Source organism: Drechmeria coniospora, chromosome 03, assembly GCF_001625195.1.
Source record: "Drechmeria coniospora strain ARSEF 6962 chromosome 03, whole genome shotgun sequence".
Classification (NCBI taxonomy): domain Eukaryota; kingdom Fungi; phylum Ascomycota; class Sordariomycetes; order Hypocreales; family Ophiocordycipitaceae; genus Drechmeria; species Drechmeria coniospora.
Genome location: NC_054391.1, coordinates 1,153,597 through 1,176,112, shown reverse-complemented (window position 1 = coordinate 1,176,112; position 22,516 = coordinate 1,153,597). Strand labels below are relative to the sequence as shown.

Genomic DNA, 22,516 nt, shown 5'->3' with positions numbered 1-22,516 from the left:
TGCCGTGCTACTAGATGCTGAAGTAGTTGCTGGCGAAGTAAGGGTAATAAAAGTAGTGGGTACCGATGTGCTAGTCGCTGAACTGTTTATCACCGAGGTAGTCCTAGCTGAACTACCGGCTGCCGAGCTGCTAACAGCTGAAGTAATGGCTGGAGAAGTAGTCGTCAAAAATGTCGTTGGTGCTGAAGTAGTGGCTGCTGAACCGCTGGCTGCTGAACTCGTAGCGGCGGTGTTGCTGCTCGTCCCTGTACTGCCAACTCCTGAAATGGTAGTCGCCGAACTAGATGTTGGTGTAACACTACTACTCGTGGCCGAACCTGTAGCTTCTGAAGTTGCGGTTGATGTATTGCTGTTGGATGTTGATTCACTAGTTCCTGAAGTGCTAGCTCCTGAAGCAGTGGCTCCTGAACTGGTTGATGAAGTTGTGGCTCTTGTATTACTACTGTTGGATGTTGATCCACCAGCTCCTGAACTGGTTGCTGCTGAGCCTGTGATTGCTGTATTACTGCTACTTGAGCCGCCTGCTCCGGAAGTGCTAGCGCTTGAAGCAGCAGTCCCCGAACGGGTTGTTGCTGAGCCTGTAGATGTTGAAGCGGAAGAATCTGTATTAACAGTGGCTGTTGAACTGTCTGCTCCTAAACTAGTCGTAGGTGAACTGCTGGTTGCTGAAGTGATTTCTACTGTACTACTGTTAGCCCCCGAACTTGTAGCCGCTGAACTTGTGGCTCCAAAACTGCCGGTTCCTGAACTGCTGGCTCCTGTACTAATTGAGGCTGATCCAGTGGTCCCCGCAGTACTAGCTGCTGTTCCAGTAATTTGTGAAGAAGTGGTTGCTGAGCCGGTTTGCCCTGCAGCAGTGGACTGAGTACTTGTAGGTCCTGAGCCGGTAGCACCCGAACCTGTCGTAGCCGAATTTGAAGCTGTGGTTGATATGCCTGTTCCTGAGCTAGTACCCGCTGTCACACTTCCAGTTGTGGAACTGCTTCCTCCCGCACTAGCAGTATCGGTTGATCCTGTGGCCGCTGTTCCTGTTGTCACTGATCCGGTGGTCAGAGAGCCAGTGGCTGCTGAACCACTTGCCCCCGAGCTCGTAAAGAGTGAACTTGTAGATAATGGGCTTGATGATTCTGTATTACTGCCGGATGTAGTGATGGCACTAGCTACAGTAGTAGCTCCTGAGCTCGTGGTCTCCGACCCGGTAGTTCCTGAACCTGTGGTCGCTGAAATGGTAGTTGTAGGGCTGTTGGATGTTGACCCGGTAGCGGAGGAACTGCCAGTCCCGGAGTTGGTAGTTCCTGCGCTGGATGTCCCTGAACTGGCACCTGCTGAGCTGGCAGTCAGAGAAGTGTTGATACTTGAACTGCTTGCACCTGACTCGGTCACCGCTGAGCTCGAAACTTGAGAACTGCTTGGTGCTGCTCCACTGCTGGCCACGGAGCCAGTACTTGCTGAACCAGTAAACGAGAAACTACTAGATAATGAATTGGTAGCTCCTGTGCCGGTTGTCGCCGAACCAGCTGCTGAACCGGTGGTCCGTGAACTAATACGCGTGGAAGAGGAACCTCCTGAAGGAGCAGCCCCAGACCCAGTAGTGGCTGAACCTGTAGCTGTTGAACTATTAGTTCCTGAGCTAGTAACGGTAGAAGATGCTCCTCCCGAAGTAGCAGCTCCTGATCCTGTAGCTGCTGAACCAGTAGTTGCAGAACCACTAGGTACAGACGAAGCACCTCCTGTAGTGGCAGCTCCTGAACCAGTAGCTGCAGAGCCAGTAGTTCCAGAACCACTGGGTACAGAAGTAGTAGCTCCTGAAGTAGCGGCTCCTGAACCAGTAGCTGCTGAAGTAGCGGCTCCTGAACCAGTAGCTGCTGAACTGGTGGTTGCAGAACTACTGGGTACAGAAGTAGCAGCTCCTGAACCAGTAGCTGCTGAACCAGTGGTTGCAGAGCCACTAGGTACAGACGAAGCACCTCCTGAAGTAGCGGCTCCTGAACCAGTAGTTCCAGAACCACTAGGTACAGAAGAAGAACCTCCTGAAGTAACAGCTCCTGAAGTAACAGCTCCTGAAGTAACGGCTCCTGAACCAGTAGCTGCAGAGCCAGTAGTTGCAGAACCACTAGGTACAGACGAAGCACCCCCTGAAGTGGCAGCTCCTGAACCAGTAGTTGCTGAACCAGTAGTTCCAGAATTAGTAGGTTCGGACGAAGCTCCTCTTGAAGTGGCAACTCTTGAACTTGTAACTGCAGAAGAAGCGCCTCCTGAAGTGGAACCTCCTGAAGTGGTAGCAGATGAACCTGTGGCCGCTGAACCAGTCGTCCCAGGGCTACTAGATGCAGATGAAGCCCCTCCTGAAGTGGCAGCTACAGAACTTGTAACTTGAGAAGAAGCACCTCCTGAAGCAGATGAACCTGTGGCCGCTGAACCAGTCGTCCCAGAGCTACTAGATGCAGATGAAGCTCCTCCTGAAGTGGCAGCTACAGAACTTGTAACTTGAGAAGAAGCACCTCCTGAAGTAGCGGCTCCGGAGCCAGTAGCTGCTGAACCAGTAGTGGCTGAACCTGTAGCTGCTGAACTATTAGTTCCTGTGCTAGTAACGGTAGAAGATGCTCCTCCTGAAGTAGAAGCTCCTGACCCAGTAGCTGCTGAACTAGTAGTCCCAGAATTACTAGATGTGGACGAAGCACCTTCTGAAGTGGCAGCTCCTGAACTTGTAACTGCAGAAGTAGCAGCTCCTGAAGTAGCGGCTCCTGAACCAGTAGCTGCTGAACCAGTGGTTGCAGAACCGCTAGGTACAGAAGTAGTAGCTCCTGACGTAGCGGCTCCTGAACCAGTAGCTGCAGAACCAGTAGTTCCAGAACCACTGGGTACAGAAGTAGCAGCTCCTGAACCAGTAGCTGCTGAACCAGTAGTTCCAGAACCACTAGGTACAGAAGAAGCAGCTCCTGAAGTGGCAGCTCCTGAAGTAACGGTCCCTGAACCAGTAGCTGCTGAACCAGTAGTTGCAGAACCACTGGGTACAGACGAAGCACCTCCTGTAGTAGCAGCTCCTGAACCAGTAGCTGCAGAGCCAGTAGTTCGAGAACCACTGGATACAGAGGTAGTAGCTCCTGAAGTAGCGGCTCCTGAACCAGTAGCTGCTGAACCAGTAGCTGCTGAACCAGTAGTTGCAGAACCACTAGGTACAGACGAAGCACCTCCTGAAGTGGCAGCTCCTGAACCAGTGGCTGCTGAACCAGTAGTTGCAGAACCACTAGGTACAGACGAAGCACCTCCTGAAGTAGCGGCTCCTGAACCAGTAGCTGCTGAACTAGTAGTTACAGAACTACTGATTACAGAAGAAGCACCTCCTGAAGTGGCAGCTACAGAACTTGTAACTTGAGAAGAAGCACCTCCTGAAGTAGCAGCTCCTGAGCCAGTAGCTGCTGAGCCAGTAGTGGCTGAACCTGTAGCTGCTGAACTATTAGTTCCTGGGCTAGTAACGGTAGAAGATACTCCTCCTGAAGTAGCAGCTCCTGACCCAGTAGCTGCTGAACTAGTAGTCCCAGAATTACTAGATGTGGACGAAGCACCTTCTGAAGTGGCAGACCCTGAACTTGTAACTGTAAAAGAAGCACCTCCTGAAGTGGCAACTTCTGAACCAGTGGCTGCTGAGCCAGTAGTCCGAGGACTACTGGATGCAGACGAAGCACCCCCTGAAGTGGCAGCTCCAGAATTTGTAATTGCAGACGAAGCACCTCCTGAAGTGGCAACTCCTGAACCAGTGGCTGCTGAACCAGTACTCCCCGGACTACTAAGTGCAGACGAAGCACCTCCTGAAGTGGTAGCTCCTGAAATTGTAACTGCAGAAGTGGCACCTCCTGAAGTGGCACCTGAAGCAGCAGATTCAGAACTTGTAATTGCAGACGAAGCACCTCCTGAAGTGAAAGATGCTGAACCTGTGGCTGCTGAACCAGTAGTCCTAGAGCTGCTAGCCGACGAAGCACCTCCTGAAGTAGCAACTCCAGAACTTGTAGGTGCAGACGAAGCACCTCCTGAAGTAGCACCTCCAGAGCCAGTAGCTGCTGAGCCAGTAGTTCCCGAACCAGTAGTTACAGAACCACTAGATACAGAACCACTAGTTACAGAAGAAGCACCTCCTGAAGTAGCAGCTCCTGAAGTAGCGGCTCCTGAACCAGTAGCTGCAGTGCCAGTAGTTCCAGAACCACTAGGTACAGACGAAGCACCTCCAGAAGTGGCGGCTCCTGAACCAGTAGCTGCTGAACCAGTGGTTGCAGAACTACTGGGTACAGAAGTAGCAGCTCCTGAACCAGTAGCTGCTGAACCAGTAGTTCCAGAACCACTAGGTACAGAAGAAGCACCTCCTGAAGTGGCAGCTCCTGAAGTAACGGCTCCTGAACCAGTAGCTGCTGAACTAGTAGTTACAGAACTACTGATTACAGAAGAAGCACCTCCTGAAGTGGCAGCTCCTGAAGTAGCCGCTCCTGAACCAGTAGCTGCAGTGCCAGTAGTTCCAGAACCACTAGGTACAGACGAAGCACCTCCAGAAGTGGCGGCTCCTGAACCAGTAGCTGCAGAACCAGTAGTTCCAGAACCACTGGGTACAGAAGTAGCAGCTCCTGAAGTAGCAGCTCCTGAAGTAGCGGCTCCTGAACCAGTAGCTGCAGTGCCAGTAGTTGCAGAACCACTAGGTACAGACGAAGCACCTCCTGAAGTGGCAGCTCCTGAACCAGTAGCTGCTGAGCCAGTAGTTCCTGAACCAGTAGCTACAGAACCACTAGATACAGAACCACTAGTTACAGAAGAGGCACCTCCTGAAGTAGCAGCTCCTGAAGTAGCGGCTCCTGAACCAGTAGCTGCAGTGCCAGTAGTTCCAGAACCACTAGGTACAGACGAAGCACCTCCTGTAGTGGCAGCTCCTGAACCAGTAGCTGCAGAGCCAGTAGTTGCAGAAACACTAGGTACAGACGAAGCACCTCCTGAAGTGGCAGCTCCTGAACCAGTAGCCCCTGAACCAGTGGTCATAGAGCTACTAGATTCGGACGAAGCGCCTCCTGAAGTAGCAGCTCCAGAGCCAGCAGCAGTAGTAGAACTTGTAGCTGCGGTGCCAGTACTTGTGAAAGTAGTAGCCACAGAACTTCTCGAAGCAGTACTGCCAGTTGGTGCACTGGTCCCTGAAGAACTAACTGGCAAACTGCTCGTCAGCGAACCGCCGGCTCTTGAACTAGTCTCTGTGTAGCTGCTAGAGGTTCTGCTACTGGCCAAGGAAGTAGAGCCTTTCGACCCTGTACTACTGGCCAAGGTGATTGTACCAGCGGTGTTTGTGCCTGTCGGGTTGGTGCTCGCTGAAACGGTACTTTCACCGGAAGCATTACTGCTTCCCTGGCTAGCGCTGCTTGCTGCGGTATTCGTTGGTTTGGTGTTTGTAATGGTACCGCTGCCTGCCGCTGTATTCGTCCTGGAAGGGCTAGAAGTTGAATGAGTTGTACTGGAACTTGCAACACTGTTGGTGTTCGAGTTTGTGCTGAATGCACCTGTGTTTGTCGGATTTGTGTTCGTGTCAGTTGCAGTACTGCCCCCAGTATTGGAAGTGCTGGAAATCGCAGGCTTCGTGGAAGTGTTGATACCCGCCCCTGTGCCCGTGTTGGTAGAGCTGGACGTTGCGGGGCTCGTGTTGGTGTTGGTGCTTGCCCCAGGGTTTGTGTTTGAAAGACTGGAAGGTACAGAATTTGTATTCGTGCCGCCCCCCCCAGTGTTTGTGTTGGAGGAGCTAGAAGTTGCAGGATTGGTATTTGTGCCCGCTCCAGTGTTTGTATTGGAAGAGCTTGAAGTTGCAGGATTGGTATTTGTGCCCGCTCCAGTGTTTGTATTGGAGGTGCTTGTAGTTACAGGATTGGTATTTGTGCCCGCTCCAGTGTTTGTGTTGGAGGTGCTTGAAGTTGCAGGGTTGGTGTTTGTGCCCGCTCCAGTGTTTGTATTGGAAGAGCTTGAAGTTGCAGGATTGGTATTTGTGCCCGCTCCAGTGTTTGTATTGGAGGTGCTTGTAGTTACAGGATTGGTATTTGTGCCCGCTCCAGTGTTTGTGTTGGAGGTGCTTGAAGTTGCAGGGTTGGTGTTTGTGCCCGCTCCAGTGTTTGTATTGGAAGAGCTTGAAGTTGCAGGATTGGTATTTGTGCCCGCTCCAGTGTTTGTATTGGAGGTGCTTGTAGTTACAGGATTGGTATTTGTGCCCGCTCCAGTGTTTATGTTGGAGGTGCTTGAAGTTGCAGGATTGGTATTTGTGCCCGCTCCAGTGTTTGTGTTGGAGGTGCTTGAAGTTGCAGGGTTGGTATTTGTGCCCGCTCCAGTGTTTGTTCTGGATGTGCTTGAGGTTGCAGGATTGGTGTTTGTGCCCGCTCCAGTGTTTGTGTTGGAGGTGCTTGTAGTTACAGGATTGGTATTTGTACCCGCTCCAGTGTTTGTGTTGGAGGTGCTTGAAGTTTTAGGATTGGTATTTGTGCCCGCTCCAGTGTTTGTATTGGAGGTGCTTGAAGTTTCAGGATTGGTGTTGGGGTTGGTAGTCTTACCTGTTGCAATGTTTGTATTAGAAGACCTGGTGTTTGTCGGATTCGTGTTTGTGTTGGTGCTGACACCGGCTCTAGTGTCTGTGTTGAAAGAGCTGGATGATACTGGACTCGTGTTCGTGCTGACGCTCGGTCTGGTATTGGTGCTCCTGGAGTTGGTGTTGGTGTTGGTATTGGTATTAGTCGTAACAGGATTCGTATTGGTTTTCCTGGTGTTCGTGCTGGTATTAGAACCAGGGCTCGTAGGAGTATTCCCCGTGTTGGTGTTGGTATTGGTAGGATTCGGATTTGTGTTGCTGTTTGTCCGACTCGGGCCGAGCCCGGAGTTGGTATCGGTACCCGGCGGCCCTCCAGTGGAAGCGCCGGAGGATCCACCCGTGCCGCTCGGCGGGATTTCCGTACCCGTACTTCCAGGTGGGGCCGTTGTGCTTCGTGGGGTTGCAACAGTGCTTCGGTCCGAAGTTTGTCGGCCGTTGGTGCTTGTCGGTACGCCGGTGCGGCCCGGGATGATGAGCCTATGGTGAACGAAATGTCATGTCAGCCGCACCCTGCGAGAGAGCCAATATGAGAGAGAGTATGAGAGAGAAATCGTACCCTGAATTTGTCGTAGTGAACCTGATTGTCCTGGTCACCACGGTGCTGATCGTCGTTGGTGCGTTGGTGATGTGAATTGTGTGGTTGTCGTCGATGACAATGTCCGTGTTCGTTGGTAACGTTCCGGTAACGACGATGGGCGTCTCCGAGAGAATGACTATCGGCTGCACCGTCATGGTCGCAATCCCGCTGGGACATTCTGGCGGCAGTGCAGGAAACGGGTTTCCGTTGACCGTTCCGTAACTGGAGGCCAGGATGGCCACCAGCATATGATTATATCGTGCCATGGGCACTTGGCGGTGAGTAGGTTTGCCTAGAATTAGTAACGATTGAAATCAAAGAGGGTAGAAGGACAGGCGATAAGTAGAGGAGAGGGAAGAATGTTCGCGGGATGGTTCGTTCGCGGTCCTTCCTGAACTTGATTATGAGGGGGGGGGGGATGGTGCATTTGCGGTACCGTCTAGCCATATATACCTACCTCTATGACGGTGGCGGCAGGATTACGAACGGCAAATGATGTTCAAAGTATATTCCCGCCTGCCATCCCTTCCCTGGGAATGCTGTAATGTGGCGGCATCGTGTTGAATGGCACGGGCAAGGTCGCCGTCTCCTTTGTTCAACCTACCTACCCACCCCACACCGTCGGGTCTGCGATGCCATTTCCTCTTCCGTACGGTAAATGCCAATATCATGTCATTCCTGGCTAACCGGCAACTATCAGTCCTATCATTGCCGAGCACGGCCCAGCTTCGGTCCGAGTCAGGACTCTCGTCCACATGCTGACGATGGCGGACGAAAACTTAATCGCTTCCCTCTCTGGGACGCGTATAGACCTTGCACCGGCCGGCTTATGTTGTCAGAAAGTCACATTCCGTCTGAAAAGAAAAAGTCAATCATGCCAACGTTCCGTCCCAACCCTTGGGCTGACGGTCAATGCTCAAGCCGGGATTGTGAACCCTCCTGATTCATGAATCCGCGCTCGGGGTCCCGCCCTTGAACTTTGGGTCAGGGCGTCGGTGCAAACGGTGAAGGGTCCTCTATACTCCTGACTAGTAGATGATGAATGAATCCCCTCACAGTCGACGTAACTCTGTAGTGAACCCCGCAGTCGTCGTGTGGAACGACGGCTGATCTATCATGTCGTGAGTGGATCATATATAAGAGTCTACACCAGACCGCTCACCATTTTCCATCGCCCACGCACGTCCTTTGGCCTCAACTTTGGAGTTGATTCTCTCCATCTCTGCAATTGCCTGTGGTGCCGACTAACACGCTCTCAACTGCTACCATGCGTCACACACTGGTCATTGCGTCTCTGCCGCTACTGCTCAGCAGCGGCGTGTCGGCGAGGCCCCAAAATGAGGAATGCATATCAACAGTCACAATCTTCCTCCCAACCTCTACATCCATCGTTATAGCACCTACTAGCACCTCGGACCTCGATAGCACCACGTCGCAAACTACAGGATCAAGCAGCCAGACTGCCGGGACAATCACGCAGGCCACCGGTGCAGGAACGCAGACCAGCGGGACAGCGACACAGAACACCGGAACTGCATCACAGACGGCACCCGAGTCTAGTACCCAAACGGGGACACAGACTTCCGGAGCCGAGACCGAAACTTCCGGAGCCGAGACCCAGACTTCTGGGGCCGAGACCCAGACTTCCAGAGCTGAGACTCAGACGTCCGGGGCCGATACGCAGACTTCCCGGGCCGGGATTCAGACATCTGAAGCAGAACAGCAGACTACAACAGTTGGGTTGCATTCTACTACCGCAACCCCACACACAACTGGTGGCAGCGGCTCTGGAGGTGACGGTGGCGATGGCTCGGGAAGTGATGGCGGCGACGGCTCGGGAAGTGATGGCGGCGACGGCTCGGGAAGTGATGGCGGCGACGGCTCGGGAAGTGATGGCGGCGACGGCTCGGGAAGTGATGGCGGCGATGGCTCCGGAAGTGATGGCGGCAATGGCTCCGGAGGTGATGGCGGCGATGGCTCCGGAAGTGATGGCGGCGACGGTTCGGGAAGTGATGGTGGCGACGGCTCGGGAAGTGATGGCGGCGATGGCTCGGGAAGTGATGGTGGCGACGGCTCCGGAAGTGATGGCGGCGACGGTTCGGGAAGTGATGGTGGCGACGGCTCCGGAAGTACTGGTGGCGACGGCTCCGGAAGTGATGGGGGTGATGGCTCTGGAAGTGATGGCACCGGCTCTGGAGCTAATAGTGACGGCAACGGCAGTCAAGGCGATGGTTCTGGTGACGGCTCGGCAGGCGATGGCATAGGCAACAACGGCTCCGGAAACGACGGGTCAGGAGACGGGTCAGGAGGTAACGGAGCTGGATCCAGCGAGGGAAGCGGATCAGGAGAAGGCGGGGGCAATGGAGCCAGCGACAGCGGATCTGGATCTGGAAACGGCAACGGCTCCGGCTCGGGAGGTGATGGAAGCAGTGAGAATGGTATGGGTGATGGAACTGGGGACAGCGGCTCCGGCTCGGGCTCTGGCTCGGGAGACTCTGGCGGCAGTGGAAGCGAAACTGGCGGCGGACCCGGCTCCGGCTCCGGGAGCGGCTCTGATTCTGACAACGGTTCAGGTGCAGGCTCCGGCACCGGCTCAGGCTCAGGAGGCGACGAAGGCCCAGCCGTTGTCACCTCGGGGGCGGTACAGATGGGCCTACCGGGGGCACTTTTGGTTGCCATATGCGCTGTTGCTGGACTCGGCCTGGTACTCTAAAAAAGGGGGGTCTTTCTATACGTGTTTCTTGGCGGCCTGCCATCATCAGCATACTCCTATCCTCTATGTTGCACACAATAATACTTAATCACGCAGCCAACTCGAAATGAAGGCTTTACCTCTTCTCGGCGCTCCTCTCTTCCAGGCGCCATTCGTTTCTCGTTTGTGGAACCGGGGTCTTGACTTTTTTCCTTGTTCAGGGAGGCAGAGACTGCCATGATTAGCCACTGCCAAATGGCGCCCGTCGACCGTCAGCCGATGGCATGCCGGCTCATGCTATGGCACGCATCAAATGCAAAGGGGGCCGCGCGTTGTGACGTTGCTTTGAATAAAAACCAGGCTGCGTGAGCCATGACTCTCAGACGAGGCTCGGACGGACGAGTGCCCCTTGGGGACGAAGGTTGGCGACGGTCCGAGTCAGGGACGGAATCGTCAGCAGTGACCAACATGACATGCCATCGATCTACCGTTTGTCTCGCCATGCTCCGTCGGAGACCGCCTTTGGCTCTCGCCCTCGGCACGGTTTGCCATGCGGCGGCGTCCAAGGTCGGTAGTCGGTCGGCGTGTGGAACGGGCTCAGACGATGGGCGGGACGAGCAGCCTGAGGACTGCCGACAGCCGAAACGCTGTCCTAGGCGTTGGCTCGTGCTTCGAATCGTGCGTGTTGTTCGCCATCATCCTCCTTCGTCTGCCGACGAGCATGCGTGCCGGGACGATGCGGTGCGGAGCAGCATTCATGTCATGGCACGGCGGTGGGGGGCGGCGGTGGATGAAGGGCGTCGCTTCTGCTCGCAACTTGTCGCCGGAGAATGCGGATGGGATGGAGAGACGGTTCACGGTTGCGTAGATGCTGGCAGCGGCAGGCAACCCGCAGCGGACGGTGTGCCGGAGGATGCTTCACGAGTTTTACAGGATCAGCCACGATGGAGGGAGGTTCCTGCTGGATACGGTAGGCGCAGCTGCCCAACAGATCCCGCCCGCGGACACACTTGCCTCGGTTCCGGATGCCATGTTGGTTGGCCGACCCTCTTCGTTCGTTCGTTCCTGCCCCACCGTCGTATCTACCGTTGTGCCTCATACCCACGAGACTCCCATCTGCCCGTCGTTCCTGCCCCCGTGCCGGCACCTTGGCGGAAGAGGTAGTGGTGGATAGGAAGGAGACGGCAGAAACGGTGCATGCGTGCCTCGCAACGCCGCAGGCGCCATCGAGTCGAATCGAGTGCATGCGCGGTCGCGCCTGCGCCGGGGTCCTTTGCCGTTCCAGCACGCTTCGGCCCTCACCGTCCGGTTATCTTTCGAGACGAGAGGGTCGTTCGTGACGTCGGATCGAGGCAGCCGCCACACCATGATCCGCACGTCGAAGGCGACGGCAGATCCCTCCTGCATCCGTGGGACAAGATTTCTGCTCGTCGGTCGCTGGAATGTTGCCGCGGACATCGACCACCATCACAACTTTCGATGCCGACGAATCCTCCCATCACCAAGCCATGACGACTAGGCACTCGGCGCAGAGAGCGCACATCTCGCGTCGTTGCCGCCAGTTCGCAGTCGTACATGCATGAACCCAAGGTGGTGGGTGGTGACGATGGATCAGTCAACAGATGCTCGCACTGCCTTGGCACGTGCCATACGGAGATGCCACTACCGCATGTCTACTGTAAGTAGGTGTGGGAAGTGAATATCACTGCGATATCCATACTCGCACCACCCAAGTACATACTTGTTCCTCGCAGTACGACGGTCAAGTATCAAGTGCTAGCAGCTGGCACCTCAGGCCGCGGGAAAGCACAGAACGAGTGCTTGTAACGGACGATGCCATGCAGAGCAGCATTCACGGATGCCATCGGCGCAAGCACGAACACGGCAAGTACTGCAGAGCCAAGGAGCTCTGCACTTTCTGCCGGCCGGCCGTACTGGGAACGAGCACCACAAGTATGGAGTGCTTGTCGTAGGTGGGCCAGCACTTGGATCTAGGCCATGGCCCACCTAAAGGTGTACGGTAAGTACTCTGAACTTACAGTGCTCTGTACTGTACGGAGCACGGAGCTATTGGGGTACATCTACTCTGAATGCTACCATCTCTCTTTCGGTCCATCAGCATGTAATGAAGTACAGTACGTGCACTTACTTACTTACAACCACTTACTAACACTACTATGGTGCAACAAGCACAACAAGTACTAGGCCTTGTGCTGGAGGTGCCTTGACGGGGCCCAGGAGCCGGGAACCAGTCGGGTTGGTGGGCTTCCTTGCGTGCCTAGTACAGTGTGCCTGCAGTACTCCGTACTTGGTTACTTTTCTTGTAATACCGAGTAACTCCTACTACGTACAGTACGGAGTACCATGGTAATGTTCCCGAGCACTCGGTGGCTGTGACAACTAGCACTCTAGGTGTACTATACTTGGACCAACCTGCTGGCAAGCAAGTATTAGGTAAGCAATACTCCGTACTGCATTGCTACCTCGTCTGCATCGAGTTTCAATGGGTCCTTGGCCCGCCCAGGTAACCGTCCGGAGCGTTCGACGATGCAGCTCCGTCCGTCATACAAGCATCAATCCGCACTTGGTATTGCACATGAGTCGCTGGCGTCTCCTCCTTGAGACGCTGGTGTATTCTGCATCCGGGCATGTAAGTAGGGCATGCGGATACTTGAGTGCATTCACTTACTTACGCACTTACTACCGTGCAGTACGTCCAGTATACAATCCAAGTTTATGAGCGCAAGTACATATGTAGGTACTTATAATCCTTGGTCTAGTACTTAAGTGAAAGTGCAGGACCTGCGCAAGTACATGTACTGGCACTTGTCGGTACTGGAAGAGTATTGTACGCTCAAGTACAAGCAACGACGTGCTACTCACTGTAATGGGTCCGTCCCGATACTGTACTTAAGTACAAGTGTTGGCAGACGAACTGTGCAAGTACTTAAGTACTTGGTAAGAAAGTACAGTCCCTACTCTAAGTGGACAAAAGTGACGACGATTCAATACTGGCACTGGCAGCACGCTATTACTAACACAAAGTGTCAATCGACACCTTTGCCACCCCACCGTAAGTACCTGTTCGTAAGTACTCCGTACTTGCAAGTGCTTGCACCTGCTTGTACAGTACAAGTACAGTAAGTAATAATACTGGGTAATTAGTAGGTAGGAGCTAGAAGTGCAAAAGCTTGCGAGCAGTAATAATTACTCGTCAGTGTACGGAGTACGGAGTATGCAAGTACGTACTGTACAATAATACTCCACGCTCCATAATGGACGACCTTGAAGGACTTTCCGGTCGTCTAGTCCTCGTAGGTGTAGACCCGGTGGGGCGGGCCAGCCATGGAAATATTTCCGACGAGTGAACGTACCTGCCAAGTAATATACAGTACTTGTACTACTCCGTAGGGAACGCGAAAATTATAGTAATATTCCCTTTGCGGAGCAGTTGTCACGGGCATGATTAATTTCATCACTGAAGGTGGAACGAAAGCTGAAAGATCGTATCCATACTTGCAGTACAACATGTCACTGCGCGAGTATGCTGTAGGTACAAGTACATGGAAGTATTAGTAAGTACGGTGCACTCCGTACATTGGTACTTTGGCCCTTGCTTGCACATGCCTACTCGCATATGTACTGTACTTACTTACAGTACAGTACGCCTACTACTGAATTCACCTACATGAACTCCGTACTTGTACGGATACATACCATGGCATGTACTTACTTGCACATGTACTGTAAGTATACTATGCAAGAGCTCCGTAGAGTGAGTCCATGCTCAACCATTGAACTCCCGTCGCAACAACTAAGTATTACGGAGTACTCCGTACTTCCTTAATTAACTACAGTACTCGTGTACCCACCACGGCCCATTACCCTTTCGTAAGTACATGTAAATGCGGAAAACACCAACACCCAAATTAGTATTATTCAACAAGGCACCGCTATAGCACCTACAGTACTTGTACTTGTGCATGCAGCAAGCAATACCCACTGTGCGGTACCTACTGTGCGGTGTGCACCTCCATGACCAGGGGAATGGACGACTCCACCACCAGATCTCTCCCCACCGACACCTTACTGTACTGTACTTAAGTAAGCAAGTACCTGTACTTGGCTATATTAATACTTGGCTCGGATTGACTTGCGCAAAAAGTCCAAGCACTAATTAAGTACTTACAGTGGTCCGGCGTGGTGCATGCAGGGGAGGTGACGTACCACTGTGGCAGTACAAGCAATGGAGGATCGAGACGAATATTCGCGTCGATGCCATGGTCAAATCCATGTCCTATTCTCGGCTGTTTGGTGGACATCCCTCAATGGTTTTCGGGATGCCCGAACAAATGTGCTGAGCTGAAAACTCGGTCATTCTCTGCTCATAAACAAGCAAGTACTTACATGCACTTGTACAGTACTGTACTTACCTGCACTTGAGTACTGAGGTGTACATGTACGGTGCACTCCCCAAGTACCTACAGTACGGAGAACTCACCACTCGTACGGTGTACTCGTACTTCCGTACTTCCCACCCCGGATTATTCATCGTCCGTGTCCCTGTTTACCATGCATTTCGTGTACTGAACTCCCACGCCACCTTAACATGTAATTAGGTGTACTTATTATCTGATAATAACGAGCATGGAGCATCGCATGCGTACAAGCACTATTGTGCCGAGGAGCTCTTTTGCCCTTCTATTCTACCTACTTATGGATATGGATCTACCCTCTTGCCAACTTCCAGCCCCTGCCCCTACTCAGCCTGACAAGGGGGGCCCGATTATCTTGCATCCTTGTCTTGGTCGAAGCCGTCAAAGCTGCCCGTGTCGCCTTCGCTCTCTAGTATAAAATCCCCAGCTCCCAGAGCCTACCAACCATGGTGGCTGCGCGAGCGAACTCGGACGGCAGCTTACTTGCTGTTGCAAAGACCGCGGCAGCAACGAAAGCATGGTCGCTATCCAGCGTCTGGGCCCTGTCCTTCTGGCAGCAGGTGGCGCTGCGCGCGCTGTGCGGCCCATGATCCAGGACCTGTTCATACAAAACCACGAACTTCAAACCCTTGGCGAAAAGTTCGTAAAGTCCAATTATTTTCTCGGTCAAGTAAGCCCATCTCACCCACCCTGTCCAGACAAAAAGGCCTATGCCCCCCGCTTATCCTCATCGTGCTGCAGGAACGCACCAAACTTATTGATAGCAAAGGTGACGATTCCGGATGGAGAATGACCATCGAATGTCGCGAAATATTCGCATCAACATGTGATGCCTTGCCAGGTGCCAGAGAAGCCCCAAAAAGCCATTGCCCCAAGTACAGAACGAGGGCCTGCAAGGTGCACTCTCCCTGTGCTGCCCGAGACCTGGTGGATGCCAAGTCGTACCGGGATTGCAGTATAGTAATGGACGACCTGGGTTATTGCCACACGCAGTGTTCCCATACGACTCCTTGTTCGAACGAGACACCTTTCGATCAAGCCTTGCCCCTCCTGGAAGGCGGCTCCTTGGCCACCCTGCACTTCACCGGCCCTACCAACATGACGAACCAAAACCAGGAGTGCTCTGTGCCTAGAGGAACACAATGGGCGGATGCAGTGACGGAGAGCCTCCTATCGAACTTCAAGTTCTATGCCCAGCATGCTGCTGCAACTTACTGCAATACCAAGGACGGTATTAACCATAGAATAGAGTGCGGCGGTAGTTGTCCTCTTATCGAGGCTGCCGGTACGGATATCCAGTTGTATTACGTGTTCAGGTACGTCCTACTTTCTGCTTATTGCGCCTTTCTTTTAGCTGCCTTCTACGAGACTCTACCTAGAGTCCAGAGTTTGTTTACATCAGCCAAGAAAGCGATTGCTGATACATTCTCTAATAAAACAGTGGCACCGTATTTGATGTGAACGGATATGTATCTGTCGATCACCAGAGGAAAGAAATCGTCATAGCGTTTCGCGGCTCTTGGAGTGCCCGGAATTGGATCTGGAACTTTGTTGCCGCCTGGAGCGACTGCCCTTACGCCAGGGAATGCAAAGTACACACGGGCTTCTATACTACCTGGAGGGTTGTTAGTGATGGAGTTACTAGCGTTGTGCAGCAGCTGATGAAGAAGTTTGACGCGTATAAAGTTGTCACTACCGGCCACTCTCTTGGCGGTGCCCTCGCAACCATCGCCGCTGTCGAGCTCCGCTACTTCAACAAGATATCGGTAGACGCTTACACCTACGGCGCGCCGCGGATTGGGAATTCTATATTTGCCAACTTTGCCTCGGCGCAAACTGGGACAATATACCGCATTACTCATGGCGGCGATTTTGTGCCCCGATTGCCCCCTACTGGCACGCACTACGCCCACACATCCCCAGAGTATTGGATCGACAACTCGAAAGGTCCTATCGCCAATCCCGGAGTTGCCGACATCGTAAAGTGCACAGGCACCTTCAACAATAATTGCAATGCAGGTGCCAAACTCGAGCATTTCGTCCACTATAATTACTTCGGCCCTATCGATGGATGCAAGCGTATCGTCCCTTATGCTAAATGATGGGAGAAGCAGCTGTCCTCCCGTGGCGAACTGAAGCCTTGGCTCTAGTTGCATCAGAATACCGATGTGGAATGCGAGACCGCAAAACAGGTGGGAGATGGCTTCGGTTCCCTACGGAGTATAATGACTTGGATGACGATAGAAACGGCGGCATTGTGATGATATTAGGCTTTGCCTAACGGAGCTACGTCCTAGGATAGAGTCACGTGCCAGCGCACGTGACTCGCACCCTATGACTAAGCAGGCATTGGAGTATAAGTGCTCCAATGCCTTGCAGAGTTAGAGTTTCTGCAGATTTCTTAACAACTATTTCCGACCACTAGATATTACTGGTAGTACTAGTGACTCCGTAACAGGCATGTCGTGGAAATGGACGACACCGACGAGGCATTCTCCTCAGGCGATTGCTCGTTATATGTTGGCAACACCAAGGCTCACTGCTTGATGCGAGAATCGCAAATCAACCATTGTGTCTGTAATATAGATAACCATTTCGTACTTCCACCCGCTTCTTCCCTCCACCCAACTCTCCAGACTTCAATAAGTGTCGAGCCAAGCACCGTTCTGCCTCTAATGGCTCCTCGGATAGCCTTCTGTTGCTGCTCTGCGAGCCTCTATGGCTTCGCTCGATACATGCGCCCAATCTTGTCCAGCACGTTCCCGCTTTTTATCACGTATCAGTTAGAGTACGTTCTAGTGCCGGTCTTGAAAAGTTACAGGGAAGGATGCAACAATTATTGTTGAGCGCGGTTTTGCAACTTCATGATGCATGCATGCTTTGCACAGTTTGGTACTTTCCACGTAGCCAACGGCTTCCGTACTTGCCCGGTGTGAATGGTGCGGGCCAAGATTGCAAGTGCCTCTCATCACCATTATCTTGGGGATGAGCACGTTTCATCGACCAGCGAGGTAAGTCGAGGCGTTCATGCCACAAGTACCAAAAGATTTCTTGCTCCAAAACGCCGCGTCTTGCTATTGCTGAATTGGTTGCAACCGCCCAAGAAAAGAAGTCGAAGCTTTTGTCTTGCAAGTGACAAGGACATTTCTCGAGGCATGAAAATAGTAGCATAAATTCTCTGCAACACCCTCCCACCTATAGAACAAAACGAGCATATCGTGGCGAGTACATATTCTACATTGACTCAGTGTACTACATGCTGGGCGCGGGCCATGACGTGATGAGTCCCAACCCGCCATTGCAGCCATCTGGCTTATTCGATATAAGGCTTCGATGTGACTGACGTACGAAAAGTTTACCATCCCCGACATCACTTCGAGTCAACGACGCGTTCCGGGTTCTTCAAGCTGTTCCCGGGCCTGTTCCTCCCTGAGAATGGCGGCCAAAAAGAGAATTCGCTCGTCGACAGTGTCGCGCAAAGGTGAAGTGGGATTTTCCGTCGCTGCGGCCTGGACGGCGTGGGTGATCTTTGACTTCTTGGCAACTGCCGTGTTGCCGATGGCGGCTCCGACTTTGCGCTTGCGAGTGAATGATACGGGCTCGCTGGCGACTGCCGGCGCGGAAGTAATCGACATGGTGGCGGCCACAAGATCGGGAACAGGACCAGACCCCGCGTCTCCCTGCATCGCTGCCGATCGTTCCTGGGCTTTTCTGAGATTTTCCTCGGACAGGATGCGAATGACGCCATCGGAGCAGTAGTACGACGTGGTCGAAACGCCGTTGTAGTTGCGCTCAACCGTCTGACCCGTGAGGATAAACGTTGCCTGCTTGGCCTTGAATCGACCTTGCTTTGGCTTCTTCTCCGCGACGGTGGCGGTGCTGGCCGTCGACGCGACAGGCTCCTCCGCGGTAGGCCGCTTGGTCTTGGACTGGGTTGTCGTCTTGTCGTTTGCCTTCTCCATCCGAGATTCCTCCTCCATTGGCGGTGCCTTCTCCATCCGCGGAGCCTCTTCCATGCACCGTGTCCTCTCCGTCCAAGGCGAGATGGGCACGGGCTCCGGGAGTGGCGAAATGGTGAGGGAGATGTCTTCCTGCGGGAGGTGTAAGAACTGGGCAAAGTCCTCGTCCGTGAATTCGTGCCCTTTGCCGCCCCGATCCACCTGAAGAGGGGATTGCTGAGGGTGGCGAGGAGAGTGGCGAGGAGGGTACTGAGGAGGGTGGCGAGCAGTGTGGCGAGGGGGGTTGAGCTGTGGGTATGTCATGTGGGCGGTCATGGACCAGTCCGTTGCCATGAGCTGCCGGAAATTGTCGTCGGTAAAGATGGCGTGGTGATTGACGGCGAAGCTGCCACCGTCACCGTCCTTGTCGTCACTGCCGTCGATGCAGCGCGTAGGAAGCAAGGCGCTGTCGATAGCATAGTCGTCGTCGAAACTCGAGCTCGGGCAGGGATGGAGCAGGACGAGGGGGTCCAGTCCGGAGCGACCATCGACATGGCATGGATTCATTTCCACCATGAGCTTCCGTGGTCGCCAGCCTTGGAGCAGATTCGGTATCAAGATGGGCGAGACGCCGCCGGATGTCGATCAGGAGCGGAGAGAAAGGAGTGGACACGAGGAAGACGACAAGAGGAAAGTGAAGACGAGAGGAAAAGAAATCGAGGGGAAGAGGAAGCGGGTAGAGGCGAAGAAGAGAGCGGTTAGTACGGGGGGGGGGAGAGGTAGAGGTGGTGGGCGATGGGTGCGATGAGCAAAGTGAATGGGCAGAGGCTTCGGTGCAAACGTAATGCCGATGGGCAGCTGCACTTGCAAACTGACTGAGAGAGGTAGCGCCCGGCAAAGAAGAATAATACGAAAGGAAGGAAAGGGTTCGTCTCGCCCCGCGGCCGTGCTTCTCACCCTTCTGGCCCCCCGGCTTCCTCTCTGCCAGCATCCCATCCGTTTGACATCGCTTGAGCCCAGGTTGGTGGTCTTGGACCGGTGCTCCTTGGCTGCAGCAGCTCCCAACCGACCGACGGCGAGTATGCCAATGTTTGAGGAGCCCAACCATGCCGGGCCCGTAGAGCCTGCGCCTGCGACTCGCTTGCGTGGATTCATCGCCTCTCCGTGGCCCCGACCGCAGCGGCTGATCGATCAACCCGTCAGGACACGAAGCAGAAAACGGAACGGAACAGAGGTCGGTGGTGCGTTGTGTTTTAGCGGGCGTACAAGAACTTGGGCTTTCCCGTCCCGTCTCGTCGTCCAATCTTCGCCGTGACCGAGTGCGGTCGAATCGATGCCTAAGAAACCTCTTCCACCATCTTGCCGACCATTGGCCTGCCCGGCTTGCCGAACAACTGGCCAGCGGGTCCTGCAAGAATGCCATCGGGGACGGCGACCATGCTGCCACCTTTGGTGCTCACCCAGCGGATGAAGAGTCCATCGGCCCTCTGGTCGTCTTCCTCCCCTCGGGCGGCTGCCGCCTTGCGGCTGACCTTGGGTGCCTGCTTCTTCAGCAGCTTGTTGATCGTTTCCATCTATCGCGACGCCTCTGGTTAGCCCGTCGATGGGGGACCTGCATCGAATCAAGCTCCGTCGTAGCATACCTTGACCTCTTCCGTCCGCTTCTCGCTGAGGTTTCGTCGTCGGCGTGCCATTTCCTGCCGACGCATCGACAGCTCCTCGGCCGTAAAGTGCTTCTTGACTTGGACCTCTGCAAAGGGTTGTTAGATGCCGACATCATCGTCGCCCTCCGACGTCGCCCTCGTGCACTCACCATCGGAGAGCTTCATGTACTCTTGTGGCTCGTCTTCGAACCGTGCTCGTTGACGCTTCGTCATCTTGGCCCGATCAACAGCCTCTCCGTCTTGGCTGCCATCCTCGTCGCTGTTGATGCCCGCGTCGCCACTTTCTGCTTCGTTGGCTGCCTCTCTCTCGACGCCCTCTCCCCCCTCTTCCGCCTCCCCCTCGTCTTCCACTTCTCCATCGTCTGCCCCTTCCCCTTCCACCTCGTCGTCTTCCTCATCCTCCTCTTCGGCGGCGACTTCGATTTCTTCCCCCTCGGCATCCTCGTCCTGGTCATCCGCCATGGTGTCGTCGGCAAAGCCCATGGTATGGTCGCCGCCATCGCTTTCCCCAGGATCGCTGAGCTCGTCGTCATCGTCGTCGTCGTCGTCGTCGTCGTCATCCTCGTCGTCGTCATCATCATCATCGTCGACGGCCATCTTCGACGCCGCTGCCCTAGCGGCGAGTCGAGAGGAGGACGCTTGAGAGACTCGAATGGTCGTTGCCGTCCGAGCCGTCCCCGTCATGTCAACATCGCCTTCTGCGTCGTCCCCTTCGCCATCAACTTCGTCTCCTTCGGCGTCCACCTCCATTTCGTCGCCCTCGCCATCCTCGTCGTCTTCGGAGCCATCGATTTCTGCTTCGGCGTCGTCGTCGTCGTCGTCGTCGTCGTCTTCGTCGTCGTCTTCGGCGTCGTCTTCGTCTTCGTCTTCATCATCAGGGCTGGAGTCAATCACGTAGTTCTTCCGCCCACCGCGATTACGCGTGCCGACGACAATGTCTCCGCTGTCTACGCGATCAAGGCGTCGGGTGCTAGTGACGCGTGCCGACGGGCGAGGCCTTGATTGTGTTCGCTTGCTGTCTTCGGGGGAGTCGCGCGTGGCTGAAGCACCCGAGACACGGCCCGATCTCCGCGACGACATCGTGCTTTGCTCACTCTTCTCGCCTGCGTCAGCCCATTTGGCATGAAGTGAAATGGACTCGCTCGCTCTGGCGGCGGCCGACCGACGCGGTCGCGGAGCCATGACCTGTGCTCAAGCCGCCCGCACTGACGGGTCTCCTCAATATATGGGCTTCAAGGGTCAAGGATCTAGGGGCAAGCGCTTGCGAGCACGGGATTCTGTTGTGCGTGCAAGTGAATCGGAGAGTGCCGAGCGAATACGCAAGCAGAATGTTCGATAACAATGGTGGATGATGGGCGATGAATGATGGGCAATTGATGGTGAATAATTGATACAGGAATCGAGAAGCGAAAGCATGCCGAGGCAAGCTTTGGAAACGAATGAACGACGTGGTCCCCCTCCCTGCTCTCTGGCAGGGTGGTCTGACTGCTTCAGCGGCGATGCAGACGATAGCTATGTCGATTGAGAATATGAATGCTGTGCAGGTCCAAGTTCCACGGTAGCAACGGAAGGATGCCAATGGACCTTCTGTTGCCGCGTCTCAATATGCAGGATTGGCAATGGCGGCCACCTCTTAACCAGCGTCGACTCTGGAGGATGGTAGACTCTCAGCGAAGAGCGGCGAAATGGAGGGGGGCGGGGAAGAGGGAGGGAGGGAGAATCGGCATGCTCGGTTCATGCAGCCAACGTGACGAACAAGAATGACACATCAGAGAAGAGGGATGATATGTGGAGAGAAATAACAAGTGATGAAGTTGACGAAGGATCACGGGGCGGTGTGTGGATGGTGGCTGGCTTGACACGATGACAAACGCGAACGAACAGCGGCTTACCAGTCAGAGGGAAAAAGAGCTGAATCGTCCTCGACGTTATCTTTGCACGCTGGATGAGCTCTTTCGGAGGTTATTCGTACGATCGACGATGCGCCCTCGGCGGGGGGGGATTTGGCGACTGGTGGACGATGGTGATTGGACGAAGGGCGTCGTGTGAGATCAATCGTCAAGGCAACGTTGATACGGAGCAGTCGACGGTGACGATCGACTGCGGAGGCAGCTTGCAGGAAGCTTATAGAGCTTTTGGCAGGACTGTGAGAAATCGGTACGCGCTCCCTGCGAGGTTCTACTCGTGGGAATCGGTTCCGACTTCGACTCGCGATCAACGCGAGTGGTGACTTTTCGTAGTCGGTGTCGGTCCCGCGAGGCTTGATCCGGAGCAGAACGAGGTCGAAGTGGGAGGTGGGAGGTGGGAGTCGATACGGTATAATTTCACAAGAGTCCTCTGGTTGAAATGAAGAAATCTTCACGAGCTTGCTGGCTGGATGAGTGACGGTCTTGAGCGCTTCTTGCACAAGTGTACGGAGTACTCCGTACAGTACTGTAGTTGACTTCATTCAAGACCCACCCAGAATCGCCCAACATGTACCCGGCACATGTACTGTACAGTAATAGTGTTCCACCAATGGCTGAGGAGTTAGTACGGAGAAATACTTACTCCTTACTTAAGTAAGCACATATTATAAGTACTCCGTACGCCGTAAGTACAGTACATGTGCTCC

At 54.1% G+C, this 22,516-nt stretch overlaps 5 protein-coding genes across 5 annotated transcripts; 2 read left to right on the top strand and 3 right to left on the bottom strand.

The window, feature by feature from the left end:
• Positions 1 to 70: 70 nt before the first annotated feature.
• DCS_06193 (uncharacterized protein) lies at positions 71 to 7,327 on the bottom strand (the record flags this gene model as incomplete). Its single annotated transcript, XM_040803484.1, has 3 exons — positions 71 to 82; positions 136 to 7,072; positions 7,152 to 7,327. The coding sequence occupies 3 exons, from the start codon at positions 7,325 to 7,327 to the stop codon at positions 71 to 73; spliced, it is 7,125 nt and encodes a 2,374-aa protein (XP_040653588.1).
• A 1,112-nt stretch (positions 7,328 to 8,439) lies between these two features.
• DCS_06192 (uncharacterized protein) lies at positions 8,440 to 9,885 on the top strand (the record flags this gene model as incomplete). The annotated part of the gene is made up of 1 exon (XM_040803483.1): positions 8,440 to 9,885. One exon carries the CDS (start codon positions 8,440 to 8,442, stop codon positions 9,883 to 9,885), a length of 1,446 nt encoding a protein of 481 aa, XP_040653587.1.
• A 4,932-nt stretch (positions 9,886 to 14,817) lies between these two features.
• On the top strand, positions 14,818 to 16,402 carry DCS_06191 (uncharacterized protein; the record flags this gene model as incomplete). The annotated part of the gene is made up of 3 exons (XM_040803482.1): positions 14,818 to 14,970; positions 15,042 to 15,616; positions 15,742 to 16,402. The coding sequence occupies 3 exons, from the start codon at positions 14,818 to 14,820 to the stop codon at positions 16,400 to 16,402; spliced, it is 1,389 nt and encodes a 462-aa protein (XP_040653586.1).
• A 1,278-nt stretch (positions 16,403 to 17,680) lies between these two features.
• On the bottom strand, positions 17,681 to 18,814 carry DCS_06190 (uncharacterized protein; the record flags this gene model as incomplete). The annotated part of the gene is made up of 1 exon (XM_040803481.1): positions 17,681 to 18,814. The coding sequence occupies one exon, from the start codon at positions 18,812 to 18,814 to the stop codon at positions 17,681 to 17,683; it is 1,134 nt and encodes a 377-aa protein (XP_040653585.1).
• A 761-nt stretch (positions 18,815 to 19,575) lies between these two features.
• DCS_06189 (uncharacterized protein) lies at positions 19,576 to 20,652 on the bottom strand (the record flags this gene model as incomplete). The annotated part of the gene is made up of 3 exons (XM_040803480.1): positions 19,576 to 19,812; positions 19,882 to 19,988; positions 20,052 to 20,652. The coding sequence occupies 3 exons, from the start codon at positions 20,650 to 20,652 to the stop codon at positions 19,576 to 19,578; spliced, it is 945 nt and encodes a 314-aa protein (XP_040653584.1).
• Between the last annotated feature and the right edge of the window lie 1,864 nt (positions 20,653 to 22,516).